Below are 15,122 nucleotides of genomic sequence, written 5' to 3'. Positions count from 1 at the left end.
AGAGTTAATATTTTTTTAAATTTTCAATAAGTTACATTTTCTTATAGTACCAAATTGGGCCAAAAATTGGTATTTCTACAAGATGAGGCCTCTTTTCTGGGATTGAAATAATATTGATTGGTAACACTATCAATTTTTGGAATACCCCTGATAGATTTACTAAAGTTAAGGAAATTTAACATTCAATTGATTGTTTGTATGAGAGACTATGACATTGTGAATCAACTGTGAGAAACTTTATATTTAGATTAAAATAAATTTTGTGATTCATAAATTGTTTTGTATAGTGTTTTATGACCAAGCGAATGTTTCATTTACTTATTACTATTTTTTTCCTTCATAAAATTATATGCGTTCATTTGCTTTGCTTTTTTTAAATTTTTTTTGCTGTTAAGAAATTTTTTACGTTATGTATGATTTTATTATTAGTATTATTTTATATTAGCACTTGACTAAAATGTAGTATGTTTTTATGAAAATATCTTCTACATTAATCATTGTGCAGGGCAAGTATTAATTGCATGATAACTGGCGAGGCTTAACATTATGTCATGGATCAGGTGGTTTTGCTATGAATGATGTATTTTCAAGGGGAAGGCTGCATATCTCTTTTAGTTTGGTTTTGTCCATGTTGATTGTTGAAGATATAATTATTTTGTATGCAATTGTGATAATGGTTCAGAACTGTTCCAATTTTTTTTTTCACCTTCATGCAACATTTTCCTTCATTACTTACAAATTTTATTTACCTATTTACTATTGTACTTCTTAAATGTTCTACTTCGTAAACGAAAAGAGAAGGTCTTTAAGGTGAACTAATTGGCGTCTTATCTCTCAATTTCTGATAAAACTGGCATAATTGCATTGAGAAGTAGCAGCGTCATTCACTTATTTGTCATGAGTGAATGACAAATAAACTTGAAGTTATGGGAATTGCAAAATGAGTGTTTGAAATGATATTTATGCATTCTTTTTTCATCAAAATGTGAAATAAAGGTACAATACTTAATTTTATTTGTATTTTCTAAACAAAATGAGAGAAAATGAATGAGCTCACAGAAGGAGGGGTCACTGGTGGAAAATCAGAGGTGGTAAAATGAATGTTGCTGCAGGGTCATCTAGAAAAACACTTGGGGGTAAAATTGATTTTCAAAAATTGGCAGGTCTAGAATGATTTTTTTGTGGAAATCTATCAGGAACTTATTAAGGCTTGTGAATGAGGGGCCAATTTTTTTTGTTTTAGCTCTTAGCGTTGGAGGACATTTTGGCATTTTGTTCTGGAGGGGTGTTTCTGACATTCCATTGTTTTGGTGGATCCATGCTTAGGAATTAAGTCCAATGTTGGGAGGTAGATCCACTAGAGTGTTTTTATGTGAGTGCTGTTTTCAGAAATTTGATAACTTCTGTAATTGGCCATCTGAAGTTGTACAGGCTAGAGTTATGTTGTTTTACACCCAAGGTCAAGAACTCAAATGATTTTTGTGGCTTTACCTTTTTCCCATATTGTCTATTAAGTTGATCTACTAACTTTATTAAATAAATCAAATATGGCTTTCTTTAGGTGTCTTTTCTTATCAAAAATTAAGTTTTGTTTGTATGGTTTATATTTGCTTGTAGAAAATGAAATCTATGTTCAAGACCTTAATAAGTATTTCAAACACCAAAAATTCTTTATAAAATATTTAGTTTTCACAAGCATTATTAATTTCCTTTTTCTTATTTTCTGTTGTTCCCAATAAAATTTCACTATTGTCTTGTAAAAAATGGTCCTCATTTGCCAGAATGAAGAGGTTATTTCTATAATTTCACTTGTTGGCATCCTCATTTTTTTCTCTTTCCCTCCACTCACTCTCACCCCTGGGTCTGAGACAAAATTTTTAAATTCTAGCCTATGCGAGATTAGATGCATCAAGTTGTTCTTCAAGGATGAAGAATGTGGGGATTATTTTCATTGTTTTTTAAATCATTATTTATGTTATGTTTTGTTAGCATTTTAAATGTTATAATAATTGTTAACTTAGTTCAAATTTTAACTATTTGTGACAGAGATCGTTTTTAAGAGTTATATAATAATCTTTTGATAGATTTATTAAAAAAAATACATCTTCATTCAGTTTGTGAAAAATCAACAAAGCTAATATCATCAAATTTAGCTTCAAACACTACTCCTTTTTACTGGTATATACAGTGAGAGATTATTCTCAGAAATAGGGTTAATTAATGAAGAGAAAAGCAGAATCAAATTTTGCTGAAGAATTCTGAAAAATTGCTGTTTTTTTACCATAAATAACCAATTTTGAAAAATAATTTTTCAATTTTTTTTTGTATTACAAATATAGGTTGTGGGAAGTATTAGCAATTCTTTTAATTAAATTTTTTACACATTGTTTAATACTGCATATATTTTTGTTATATGTATCTTATTTCCCAATATGATTTAAGCCAGGTGTACTGCTTAATAATTGCAAAATCCAGCTATTGGCAATTACCTAACTGATTGGCCATTTATGCTGAATGCACTTTTTGCATGATGTAACTTTTGAGGCTGTGTGGTAATCTTTATTGACTATGAACAAGCTTTTTCTATCAAAGTTTATTGATCAAATAAAGATTGTTTTATTTTTATCTAGCTTCATCACTGAGAATAATCACTCTCTGCTATATTCACTCTATGCTGACAGTTTAGTCCCTGTTTGTGATGTCAAAAGATGTATATTGATTTTTTTTAAAAATAGATTCAGCTTTGAAGAATCGATTAACAGCTTCAACCTAGTTTGCAGGTAATTTCTGGCTTTCATTCATGCCTCTTTGCATGGAGATGTTAAACCTATTTTCCTTCTGCTTGGAAGAAACTTTGAAATTATTAATGCCAAAGGAAATGGCAGTTTTCAATATTTCATCTTCTAGCATCCTATTTGAAATGGCAAAGTCATGTTTTCAAACTCATTTTTGAGAATTAAATTTGTGTTCTATGTAGCTTCTCCAATAAGAAGTTTTGTACAGTCATCATTTTCCAGATTTCATTATTTTCTCATAATTGTTTGGCTTTTAAAACTCCTTTATTTATCTAACCTGTAAAACATTTTCTGCCAATATTTAATTGTTTCAAAGTTCAGTCTATGATTCCTCCATTTTTTTAGATATTATTAATAATTTCCAATTTTTTTCCCTATTTTATAAGAATTACTTTTTGATAAGAATAGGTATCAATGCAGACTGAATGAATTTCATATTACCATAATAAATTTGAGTTTGATAATGCACACTCCAACCTATTACTGATTAGTTTTTTAAAGAACAATTCTTAAGGAAAACAAATATTTTTGTTTCTCCCTTTTCACTATTTTACACCCTAATTCTAAAATTCCTTCTTTGCCTGTGTTTTAGGCAGGCAATATGTGGTTTCAACTTGATTTTTAATGCATCTACCATAAGAGAATATATGAAAATGAAATATTGAATTTCTCCTATATAGGGAAGTAATGGAATATTTTCATTTATTTTTTAATTTTTTCTATTTTGCTTTCTTTATGATTAAGTGGAAGCACCTGACAGTGTTTGAATATAGGAAGGTGGTGGTCTGTGTGAGATTGGGGCTCATTTAGTTTTCATCTTCGGTCAACATCTGTGTGAAACTTTATGTGGAACTAATTTGGTTTTGATTGCCATTCATTGTTTGGTAGGGGTTAATTATAAATATGAAGGCTTGTACTGTATTAATTGTAGTTGTTCAATGCAGGATAGTATGCATTATTTTTACTTATAAGCAAATTTTCTTAACTTCAAATTTAAGGATGTAAATCCTTTGTTTATAGGTCTTGATGATAGTTTTAGATAGAGATCAACTCTTGATGATGACATTATTTTTAAAAACCATCAATGATCTGTGGTTAATTTATGATGAATCTAAACTGCTATTTTTTAATTTTACAATTAGTCATTTTTCATCAGATCAATCTCTTTTGAATAACCCATCTTCAATTTTAACAAAATTTTTGTGTAACCAACATTCACGGCAAAGTAAGTCATTGTACCAATTTTAAGATTTTTAACTTAAAAATGTTTTAAGTTATAATACAGGTTGAAAACTAAAATTTTCATCAAAAATGACAAACTTGCATCATATGAATATTTGTAACTTATTTCTTAATTATAGTAAAAGAAAATATCAAGCACTATTGCAAAGCTAAGCAGTGACCTTTTGATCAATACAATATCTGACCTTCTGATGCTAAATCAATGTTTAAAAGTGACCTGGTTTTAATTTTTGACCTTAAATATGATAAAACAAGTATCCTCCAAAAAATTTTAATAAAAATATTTTTCCTCATTATTCTTCTGCATATGTAACAATTTGTAGCTTGAGACCTCAACTGGTAAAATGTACAAAATTTATAGAAGTGATATGCTCTTAAACTGTCCACTTCTAGAAGTAAAACACTAAACACAATAAATAGCCATAAAAAGGTGAGTCAAAATCAAAATCTAAAAATTTTTCAATCAATATTAAATTTCAAAAATGCTTTTATAAAAATTAGGACCATTGATATCAAAAATAGTGTTTTCCACAACTTTGATGGAAATTTTAGCATGCATAATTTATCTTTAATACTTGAAAATGGTTTACCCTTAGCTATGATTTAAATTAATTACATGCTGTAAACAACACTTATTTAATTAAAAATTTTTATTTAAACCAAATTTGTTACACAACAATTTTTTAAGACAAAGTAATATATATATATAATATCAGGACCACATCCCTGATATATTGGGTTGTATTTAGCTCAAATAAGCAAGTCGTGAACCAATTAGTTCTTCATAAGTTTTATTTAAGGGTAGGCTGGTGGCTATAACAGTTAGCACCCATTCTCCACATTGGAGGGGGTGGACAACACTCTCAGACGATTCCGTCACAGCTTATCAGGTCCACAGCATACTTGAGAAAGACACATAAAAACTATTGTTCCTAGGTATTAAGTACTAACACAAAAGGAGGTAAAAAGGCTCAGTCGTGCATACCTTGTAACTCTGCGCATCATCGATAATCATTTAATGCTTTTTAATATGGGAGGGAAAGATTTTAAAATAACTCCTCCTTTGAAATATAAATCTAATTATAATTCATTGGTATGTTTTCAGCCTTGAAGTCCCAAAATAGAATATCTCTACACCTATTCTTTACCAAAGACATTTTATGAAAATGAAAGAGTTTTAATGCTTTTGTTAATACAAAAGTATTTTTTATAATTTTTATATTACATATATATATACACACTCTATAACAAAAAAATCGACGCACCAAGAAGCAATCGTGCGATTGCTTTGAAATTTCGTATTCATGAATGTTTTGAACAGATATGGCTGGAATGATGCCAACTGGGGACGTATAGTCTTTAGCGACGAATCCCGCTTCCAACTGTGTCCTGGCGATCATCGAAGACATGTTTGGAGACGCACAGAGCAGAGGGGGGAGCCTGCCTCACTATTGCACGCCACACCGGCCCTCAACAAGGCAATTTGGTCTGGGGTGCCATTTCCTTTGACAGCCGGACCCCTTTGGTCGTCATTAGAGGTACACTTACTGCACAGCAGTACGTCGACGACATCCTAAGACCTGTTTTGCTACCGTTCCTTTTGCAGCGCCCTGGGCTGGTTTTTCAGCAGGACAATGCCAGACCACATATGGCGTGGACAGTTCATAGCGTGTTGCTATGAACTGTCTGCAAGCTTGTCAAACTCTTCCTTGTCTGCCAGATCACTCCCTCATCGAGCATGTCAGGGATATGATGGGACGGCGATTGCATCTGGCACGGAATGTTGATGACCTCGTTCGACAATTGGATTGAATTTGGCAGAAAATACCGCAAGAGACCATCAGGGAGCTTTATCGGTCTATGCCACGCCGTGTGGCAGCTTGTATCCAGGCTAGAGGCGGGTCAACACCTTATTGAACTTGTTACTGTAACTCTGCAATAAATTATTCAATTGTTCTGAAATTTTAATCATTTACTATTCTCTACATTGTCTTCCTATCCACCAATTTTCGTTTCAATCGGACAACTCCTTCTTGGTGCGTCGATTTTTTTGATATAGAGTGTATATATACAGTGGTGGCCAAGACTGTGGACATTTTTTGAAAGTTTCATGTTTTTCAACTTTGTGTGCTTGTAGAATATATAATAATTTTCACTTAAGTACGAACGTTTATATATCAAATTGAAGGTAATTTAATGTAGAATTTAATAAACAATAGGAAGAATGCCATTAAAATAATTCTCAGACAACTATTTTTTAGCTTTCCAAACTCTTAAATTTTCCAAACACTAGATTTGTATGTTGATGGTTACTTTGGTAATAAGGATAACATACTTCTAATAGGGATGTGGGGTGAGTAATTTTGCTTTGGTATGGATAGAGAGAGTTTTGTTATTTTTTTCAATTGTCTCCCATTGGAAAAACTTTTGTCTCCATAGCAGAAGACATCCTCAAACTTTCTTTCAGGATGAATCGTCATGTAAGCTAGTTTATACTCAGCCTTTTGTCATTGACTATAATAATTCCTAAAGACTTGAATTGAACCTTCCCCCTTTGTTATTTCAGAATATCTCGAGCGTGACTTTTCTTGGCCCAACTGTTGCGGTTTGTATCCTCACATTTTACCAACATATTTATTACTTTTCAAATAATGCAGATTTAAAATACAATAATTAAAAGAATGTCTGTTTATGCTATGATAATATAGACTTCAATGGGGCTGCTGAGTGACATCTCTGTCATTTACATTACATGCAATGGTGCTTCAGTTTAAACAATGTAATTAGCTCCCATATTTTACATTTAGCCAAATGTAAACCATTTCTTATTTTTAAAACATGCTTGCTGAAAACAAAATTGCTATTTGAGTCCCTCTAAGGTTCCAAAATAGATAGATCAACATTATTTTTGTTTAAATGATCTTTGACAAATTTTGTAAAATTTTATACTGACTGAAAATATTAGGTTTAACTCACTTTTTCATTGATATTACATTGCGTCTCACTTAAATAAAGTCACCAAGATTCTATGCCATTACTAGACGCAAGTCAAATCTAGGAGAGTCAAATATCCCACCAAGCTCAAGCTACTTCTGATTACATCCCCCTTATGATTAAATCCCCCATATTTTAATATGACTTAAAATATGTGTTGTTACATGCAATTTAGCAATCCTTGAATACAGCAGCAATGGTATGTTAAGTTTCAATGATAGTGGTCAACAATTCTCTCTTCAAATGCCAGTAAATAAGCTTCTAGTATTTTTTAGTAACTAGTAGTCTTTATGAGGCCTTAGGGAAACACAACATTAAGTTTACCACAAAAGCTGAAGCCTTCTTACACCATTTATGAGTCTCCACATTGCTGAAGTTTCCCTTTTTTTTCTCCTTTATTGTTCCTTTTTATCTATCCTATAAGAAACTTGCGACATGAAAAACTTAGCTGCAGCCCATGTTGAAAGTTATCCATAAGAAAAAGAGAGTAGAAAATAACAAAAATTAATATTACCTAGACTATTTTGTATGCTATTACAATGGCACGAGAGAAGATGAGGCTTTCTTTTCCATTATACAACAAAGTGAGGGCTCATTCCATTTGTGGGAAGACTTTAGCTGTAGTGGTAAACCACAGCTGAGCTGTATGAAGGCTGCCGAGTATCAAAAAATTCTAAAAACCCATTTATTGCCATTTGCAGAAAGAATTGGTGCAGCAAGGCAGATTTCCCAGCAGAAAAACGCCTCTCTTTACATTGTATAATCTCCTTAGCGGTGATTTTTGAATAATAGGCTAAATGTCATAAATAGCCTGATCTTTCGACTGATGCCAATCCCCAAGAAAACGTAACAATATCTTCATTAGAGGCTATCAAACAGAAGCAATTTGTTTGAGGCATGGTTGAAGGCTGCAATCATTGAAATCTGGGATAATATTATTTCTAATGTCCTCCAGTATTTAGTAAATAGTACGCAATATCATGTTGTTGGAGCCATATACAAACATAATGGATCTATTGCTATTTACAATAGTGACTTTAATTTGGTGGGTGCTTTTTTCTCTCCTTTTTTACTTATTCGATTTTTTTTCCAGGTGGGGCAGGTTCTCCTTGGTAATATACATTCGTATATAAGCTTTTTTAATTTATATGTTTGGCTCTCATTGGTTTTCTCCGCCTCCAGTTATGACACAAAACCAAGGTGGGTTTGTTTAAGTAAGACACATTGTGGAATTAGTGTCTTAGCTGTAGAGATATACATCATATTACTTTTGTTAATTTTATATAGCCTTCCTATTGAAGTCCCTAGCTACAAATTGGAAAACCTGTAGAAGAATGATGAGGTAAAGAAATATGTAAATTTTTTGAGGATGTGTGTTTTGAAATAATTAAGGTCAAAACAGGTCTTATAAGATATTGATTAAAAAGTTTTTTTTCCGTTCACTAGCTTTGCAATGTTGTTTGATATTTTTTTTTTACCACAATTAGGAAAAAAATTACAGCCATTTATGCATTTTAGTCTTTTATTTGTTCATAACGTAGATCATTTTAAAATTAAAAATATGATATTTTAAATTACCATTAGTATTATTGCTTACTTTGTCATGTATGTCCATTGCACCAAATTTAATTAAATCGAAAAGGGGTTGGTTCAAAAGTTTGTGATCTGAGGTGGACAAATACAAATAACTTATTTGTCCTAACTTTTATTTTTTAATATCCTTAGAGATGCTCAGACTTCTGGTTTGTTTGGTTATTAAAGAAATTTCCTAATTGTAGGAAGCTTTGAAAAAATGTGTGATTTATTCACATGGCAACATACCTCATTTTCTAATGACAAAAAAAACATAAAATTATATTAATTAATGCTAATAGTTACATTCATAGTTACTTTCTTTCATATATCTTTGATATTTCTCTTATGGATATAACTAACTATTCTAGATTAATTTCCTTTTATCTTTATAATTTTTTATAAGTAAAAATAGAGCTTTTTTTATTTGCATTTTTACTGTAACATAGCATTTTGATGAAATTACAGTAAGAATAAAAAGTAAGATTTTCAACGTTAAATATTTAAATCAGATTAGTTTTTAAAAAAAAGTTCAGATTAAGAATTAAAAACGTTATTTTCTGTTACTTTTCTTTATTTTTAACAATATCTTGTTATTATTTCATATAAACATCCATTCTGATAAACCTTTTTTTATTAAAAGGTGGCACTTTCTCCAGAAAATAAGGTAATGTAGAAAATAAATAGAATTTTTGGCTCGAAATTTTCACCTTTCTTGAATTTGACGATTTATGCGCATTTCAGGCAGTCGAGCTTTTACTATAATTTGATCTAATAATTTTTCTGTATGATACACTCTACTCTCTGTTTTACTTGATTAGCCTTTAGTGCAAATTTTGTTTTTTAACTTACTACTTTAATTCTCATTTTTTATTTAAAATTACAAATTCGATCTATAAAATCAAATTCCTTATTGTTTCTCTCATTACATTTAAGAAATTATTTAAAGTAACACTTGAAAATATTTTGTAATGATTCATTTTAATTTATTAGGATTTATCTACTTCTTAAATTTTTTTTTCTGTTTCAGTTAAGAGCTGGATTATATACATTTAAAGTTACTGTCTCTTCTGAAAATGCTGTTGGTGAAGCCATGGTTAATGTTACAGTCTTACCACGTATGTGCAATCATGAATACTAATGTTAAATGACAAAGATTGATTAAAAACAGAATTAATTTTCTATACATTATAAATATATGATTTTAGACTATGCATTTAATGAAAAGTTTTCTTTACTTTGACCGATATTTTATCTTAAAATCTGAGAAAAAATGAATTTATTTTTTGGAACAGTTTGTTAAATTTTGTGTTTTCATTTATTTTTATGTCTTTTAAAATTTTTGTATTTAAATGTAATATTCCAAAACTAGTTTGCTGTTGTAAGACAGTAAAAATAGGGATAAAATGGAAAAAATAGGCTAAATAGGAGTAAAAATTTACGGTAATAATGTCGTTTTAATAATGTGGAGATTTTTAAAACTGTGTAAATCTGTATTGTTAACCATTGAAAAAAAATTATCAAAAGACTACATTTATTTAGATTGGGCGTGTCAAAACTTAAATGTGCAATTTCAAATTTCCATTATTTTTTTTTTTAAAAAAAAAAACATTTTAATAATTTTTCTATTTTGTTCAGATGATGCTGCAGGCCACACATTAAGAGTTGGTGAAGCGCCAGTTTTGCACCCCTACATTAATTTAGTTAGCAATATTAACTTCATAATCATTACTATCAATAATTTATTATTACTATTAGAAAACTCACTTAAAGTTTAGCTTTAAAAGTCATTTTGAGAGTTAAGAATAATGACTTAGCATTTGAACTTCAATGTTTCAAATTATGAATAGAGTAAATAGTATTTTTATTATGTCACTTGTGTTCCAAACATCAGAAGGTTAGGGTTCTAAAACTGAAATTTTATCCTGGAATTTAACATATGACTTGAATAATATTTGCATATATCTGCTAAATGAAGTTTTCATTATATGATTTTGGTTTTAAATTTATCTTCATTTTTTGGACTAAAATTATGTCTTGAAGTTCATTTCACCCTTCCAAGTCTAAAACTGTTTCGAGGCAGACAGTATGAAAATCCATAGTTAAGTTTTGCACACCTCAAAAGAAATCTGGGTATCTCAGAAAATTTGAAATTAGCTGAAAAAACCAGGAAAATGAAATTTTTTACAAAACTTCTCTCAAAAATGAAAATTTTTGAAAAAAATTTCATTAGGAATGTTGTAAAAAGATCTCCGAATTGCTCAGTCTAATTATATTGAAAAAATGCTGTGCTTCAAACTAATTCCTGAGGCTAATATCTAACTTAGTGCCCAACCTATACTAAATTATTCAAACCGTACCTATATTTAGAAATATTTAAACTTTTTATGAATTTGAGTTCCAGTTAAGTATGTTTTATAAAATTTAAAAAAAAGCTTTTTGAAATTTACAATTTTTTACAAAAATAGTTATATTAACATTCAATTAAGTTTCTAAAAATTATAAATAATTGTAAGAACTGTATTAAAATGTTAACAACAAATATGCAAATTTTAAAAACTGAAAGCAAAAAATTAGAACTTCCCTTTTTTACTAAATTTGTTACATATTTGCCAACCAAGACTCCTAAGAAATTGTAACTGTTCTGTAGATAGTTTCGGAAAATTAGTTAGGAAAACCAAAAACTTCAGCTAAAGACGATGATATATAAAATTAGGGAGCTGGGTAAAGGGCAGACAGAAATAACATGACCAAAAATATTTTTCATTTTGTTTCCTGAATTTTATATTTAAAAAATACATAAAATTTTTAATGATTCTAAAAGGAAATTTTGAAACATTACTCTTCGAAATATCTAATAATTCTTTAGAAAACTACAAAAATCAATTTTACATTCATAAACTTTAGAAGACCTTTTTAGTGGACAAAGATAGTGGTAAAAGATTTGGAATTCTGGGATTACAGCTTTTATTTATTTTATTAATATTATACTCCTTCTGTACTTAGATTGTTATTAAAAGTTTTTTTCTCTTTTTTTTGCTATATTACATTACACATTATTGGTGATGTGGCTATCTTCTTATTCATTACTCTTTTTTATGAGCAATGGGTATTTTATATTGAATTGAAATGGCCTTTTTGTTAACTTCTTATTGCATTGTTTCTGAGAACAGGAAAGAAAATAGTAATATTTAAATAATAAATTGGCCTCTAAATGGTAAGTTGAATCCAATCTATGCGAAAAACTCGAAATATTGCTTATTTTGATGCATAATAATGAGCAAAATTGTAAAACTCGGTGTTCTCTAAAAGCAGAATTTGATGCTGTAAAACTTTCATACCCTAACATTTTTTATATAGAGTGTAATTTACCATTCACGGGTGTTTAAAAAAGAGCATATTGTTTTTTTAGCTGCGTGTTTTCAAAGTTTTTTCTCAATTTTGGTTACTAATTCTGTCCAAACTGCTGAAACAAAATTAATGTTTCAGAATATCATTCTATGCAGAATTTACTGATACTTAACTTTGTTTACCATTAAATTTTACATATGATGCATTTTTTAGGTGTTATGTGGCTAAAATTAAAAAAGTGTTTAAAATTAAGCAGATTTTTAGTCCTCAAAAGTTCAGCTCTCTTCAAAAATCATCGCAAACTATCCATATTATTCTATTTTAGAATGTCCAATCATAAAATAAATTCATTTCCAGCTTATTGGGAATTAGTTTGAACTATAAGTCAAAATTGACTGAGCTACTAGTAATCAAACGTTTTTTTTTTCAGAAGCAACCAGATTCTATGAGTGTTTGGTTGTTTGTGGTAGAAAATGCTTTAAAGAAGAAATTTTGTATTGATGCATATTAAATTAAATAATTTTTTTATATTTTTAAGGCTATATTTATTTTTTAGTATACCAATCTTATTATCATCTGATCTTAACTGATATACTATGTTATTCCATACACTAAGATTTGTTGCTATGGAGACTCGAATTGAATTGAAAGTATGGTTTAATGGCACAAGATCCAAAAAGGACATGATTGCTTTGTAGACTCAGTGAATATTTTTTTTTCAGAAATTGATTTTGCGCCCTGATTGTAAAATATTTAAGTATTATTTTTGAGGTAACCATATAGCAGACAATTTATGCATGGTGAACCTACATAATTTTTATTTCATTATGCAAGTTAGTGCTAGTGTTGCTAAGCCCTATGGCAGAATCAGGGCGACATTGTCCTAGAACGTTACAGATTTCTAGCAGAAAGATTTTTCCTTTTGGAAGTAAACAATTTTCTTTTCTGCAGAAATTTTCGAAAGATTGTGTCTTTTCTTCAGAATTATATTCAAAAGATGCCTTTCTCTCACATCGGAGTAGAAAAAAGTGCTTGTGATTTTTTTCTCATTTGAGAATAGTAAAATAATAAAGAATAGTGAAGTGAAAAAAATTGGTTTTCTTTTCTGTTGAAATTTTCGTCCCATTTTTCCATACTGATTGACTACATTGACTACTGATTTCCACATAGCTTTTAAAATCTGATGTTTTTAATACCATATTATTTCTCACAACTGAATCTCAAAATAAAAGCACGCATTTAGTAACCCCTATTTGAAGAGACTGATGCGTATGATTTTGCAGTCAATCTTTTTTTTTGGTAGTTACTGCTACAGATTTCACATTTTTTTAATGTGATAATGAATAATAACAAAATGCGAGGAGAAAATAATTAGTGTGTTATCTTCATACAAAATGTGAGAATATCGCCCATAATATTAAAATCGTTTCTGTTATTTTTAATTAGTAGTGACATGTGTATTTGTTATTTCTAAGTATCTTGCAGAAAGATATTAATGTTACAGAAGTATGTCGCTGAAAACCCGAAAAAATTCTGCCACAGGGTTGCTAAGTAAGGAAAAAATAAGCACTTGACTATTCGAGCCCATTCTCACTGCATCTGGAATTGTCTATGTGAGCACATTATGACTAATCTAGTTCTGAATTTCCCTCATTTCTTCTGGAAGCAAATCGCATATGTGAGCGTGAAATGTGCTAACCAAGAAATTTGCATCAACTAAGCCAAATGTAGTTAGAATAGCCCCTTTAAATGTCTTAGTTCATTAATACAGTTATTGAGCTTATTTCTGCTATTTATTTTTCTCATCTAAATTAGTGCATCTGTCTTTTAAGCATGCTTTTTTCTATTTTAGCTGAACGAGAAAATAAACCTCCAATTGCTATTATTCAACCTTCAAATGTGACAGTAAAACTCCCAAATAAAGATACTGTTCTCGATGGCTCTTGTAAGTTGATTAGTATTTCTTTTAAGTTATTTTTTTTCGTTGGAAAAATAAGAAACTTTCATATTTATTTGAATCATATTTACTTGATTTTAAAATCCAATATCTGCGATTTTTGTAAGAAATGTGTTTTTTATTGAACTAGTTTCTGTAAAGATAAGATATTCTTCATTTAGTAGGTAATTTATTTATAAATGTTAGTTCAAACAATTACTATTAAAAATGCACATAAATTGATTTGTTGATACCGATTTTTTTTTACTTCAAATTTTCAGGTTTTTTCACTTTGTGTCACAATCACCCCTGCTATAGTTTTATTTAAAATATATACTTTTTGTCAGGGTATGTTGATTTAAATCAAATGATTTTTTAAAAAAAGTCATTGATTTAAATCAACTGATTTTTGATTGATTTGGAGTGATTGATCAACTGATCAATTGGATTGATTTAAACAGGGTTCCCACGGTCCTTGAGAGTTCTTGAATTTTTTTTTGCTAAATTTAGGTCCTTGAAAGTGCTTGAAAAACGTCATAGGTCCTTGAATTTGTCCAATGGCGGCCCTTTTTATCAAACGCCCGCGGATCTTTCTCGCTCTCTCACGTGGTTTTTAACGCCACCGTTTCTAACCGGGCCTAGTGTCTTGGTGTCTACCAAGCGCGCGGAGCACAGCAGACAATCAATGTGTTCGGGGCGAGACTCCACTTCATCTTCTGTCACATATGCTTAGATCTTCTTTTTTTGCCGTTTTACCATCCACACTTGTCCTCACGTTTGCGTCATTTCAAAACTTTACTGTAAAGCGTATTCGCAAAGGCACGGCTTCGTATTTGTGTTATGTAGTTTAGACTAGTTATGCCTGGGAAGTGCTATTTTAATCCCCAATGGATGGATAATCAAGCTTATAAAGAATGGATTTTATCGATGCCCGAAAAGAAGTTCAGGGCCAAGTGCCGATTATGCATGAAGGAGATCGATATCGCGAAAATGGAAGAATCTGCTCTGAAATCACACATGAAAGAAAGGTAAAACAAAAAAGCAGTCTCATACCCTGAGTTCTCTTTTTCCAAAGACATCAACATCTAATTCATCTGGTGTAAATACTCCTTCAACATTGTGTGCCCCATGTGAAACAGAAACTTTAGTGGCCGAGGTAACATTGTCTTCTTATCTGATCAAAAGGAATGTGCTTGATGCTGAAATTCTCTGGAGTCTGAAGTGCATCACTA

The 15,122-nt window shown here is 30.2% G+C and overlaps 1 protein-coding gene across 4 annotated transcripts in view; it reads left to right on the top strand.

The window, feature by feature from the left end:
- LOC107451509 (dyslexia-associated protein KIAA0319-like protein) overlaps window positions 1–15,122 on the top strand; it is a 153,884-nt gene that overhangs the window by 61,808 nt on the left and 76,954 nt on the right. For all 4 annotated transcript variants that reach the window (XM_016067636.4, XM_016067634.4, XM_016067638.5 and 1 more), the window contains 2 exons: window positions 9,634–9,721; window positions 13,807–13,899. In XM_016067636.4, the coding sequence (XP_015923122.2) occupies window positions 9,634–9,721; window positions 13,807–13,899 (181 nt within the window). The remainder of the gene's footprint in view (window positions 1–9,633; window positions 9,722–13,806; window positions 13,900–15,122) is intronic.

Source organism: Parasteatoda tepidariorum, chromosome 11, assembly GCF_982258835.1.
Source record: "Parasteatoda tepidariorum strain Cologne lab strain chromosome 11, Ptep-v5.0, whole genome shotgun sequence".
Taxonomy (NCBI): Eukaryota; Metazoa; Arthropoda; class Arachnida; order Araneae; family Theridiidae; genus Parasteatoda; species Parasteatoda tepidariorum.
The sequence above is the reverse complement of the archived record's forward strand: the minus strand, read 5'-3'. Positions and strand labels throughout refer to the sequence as shown.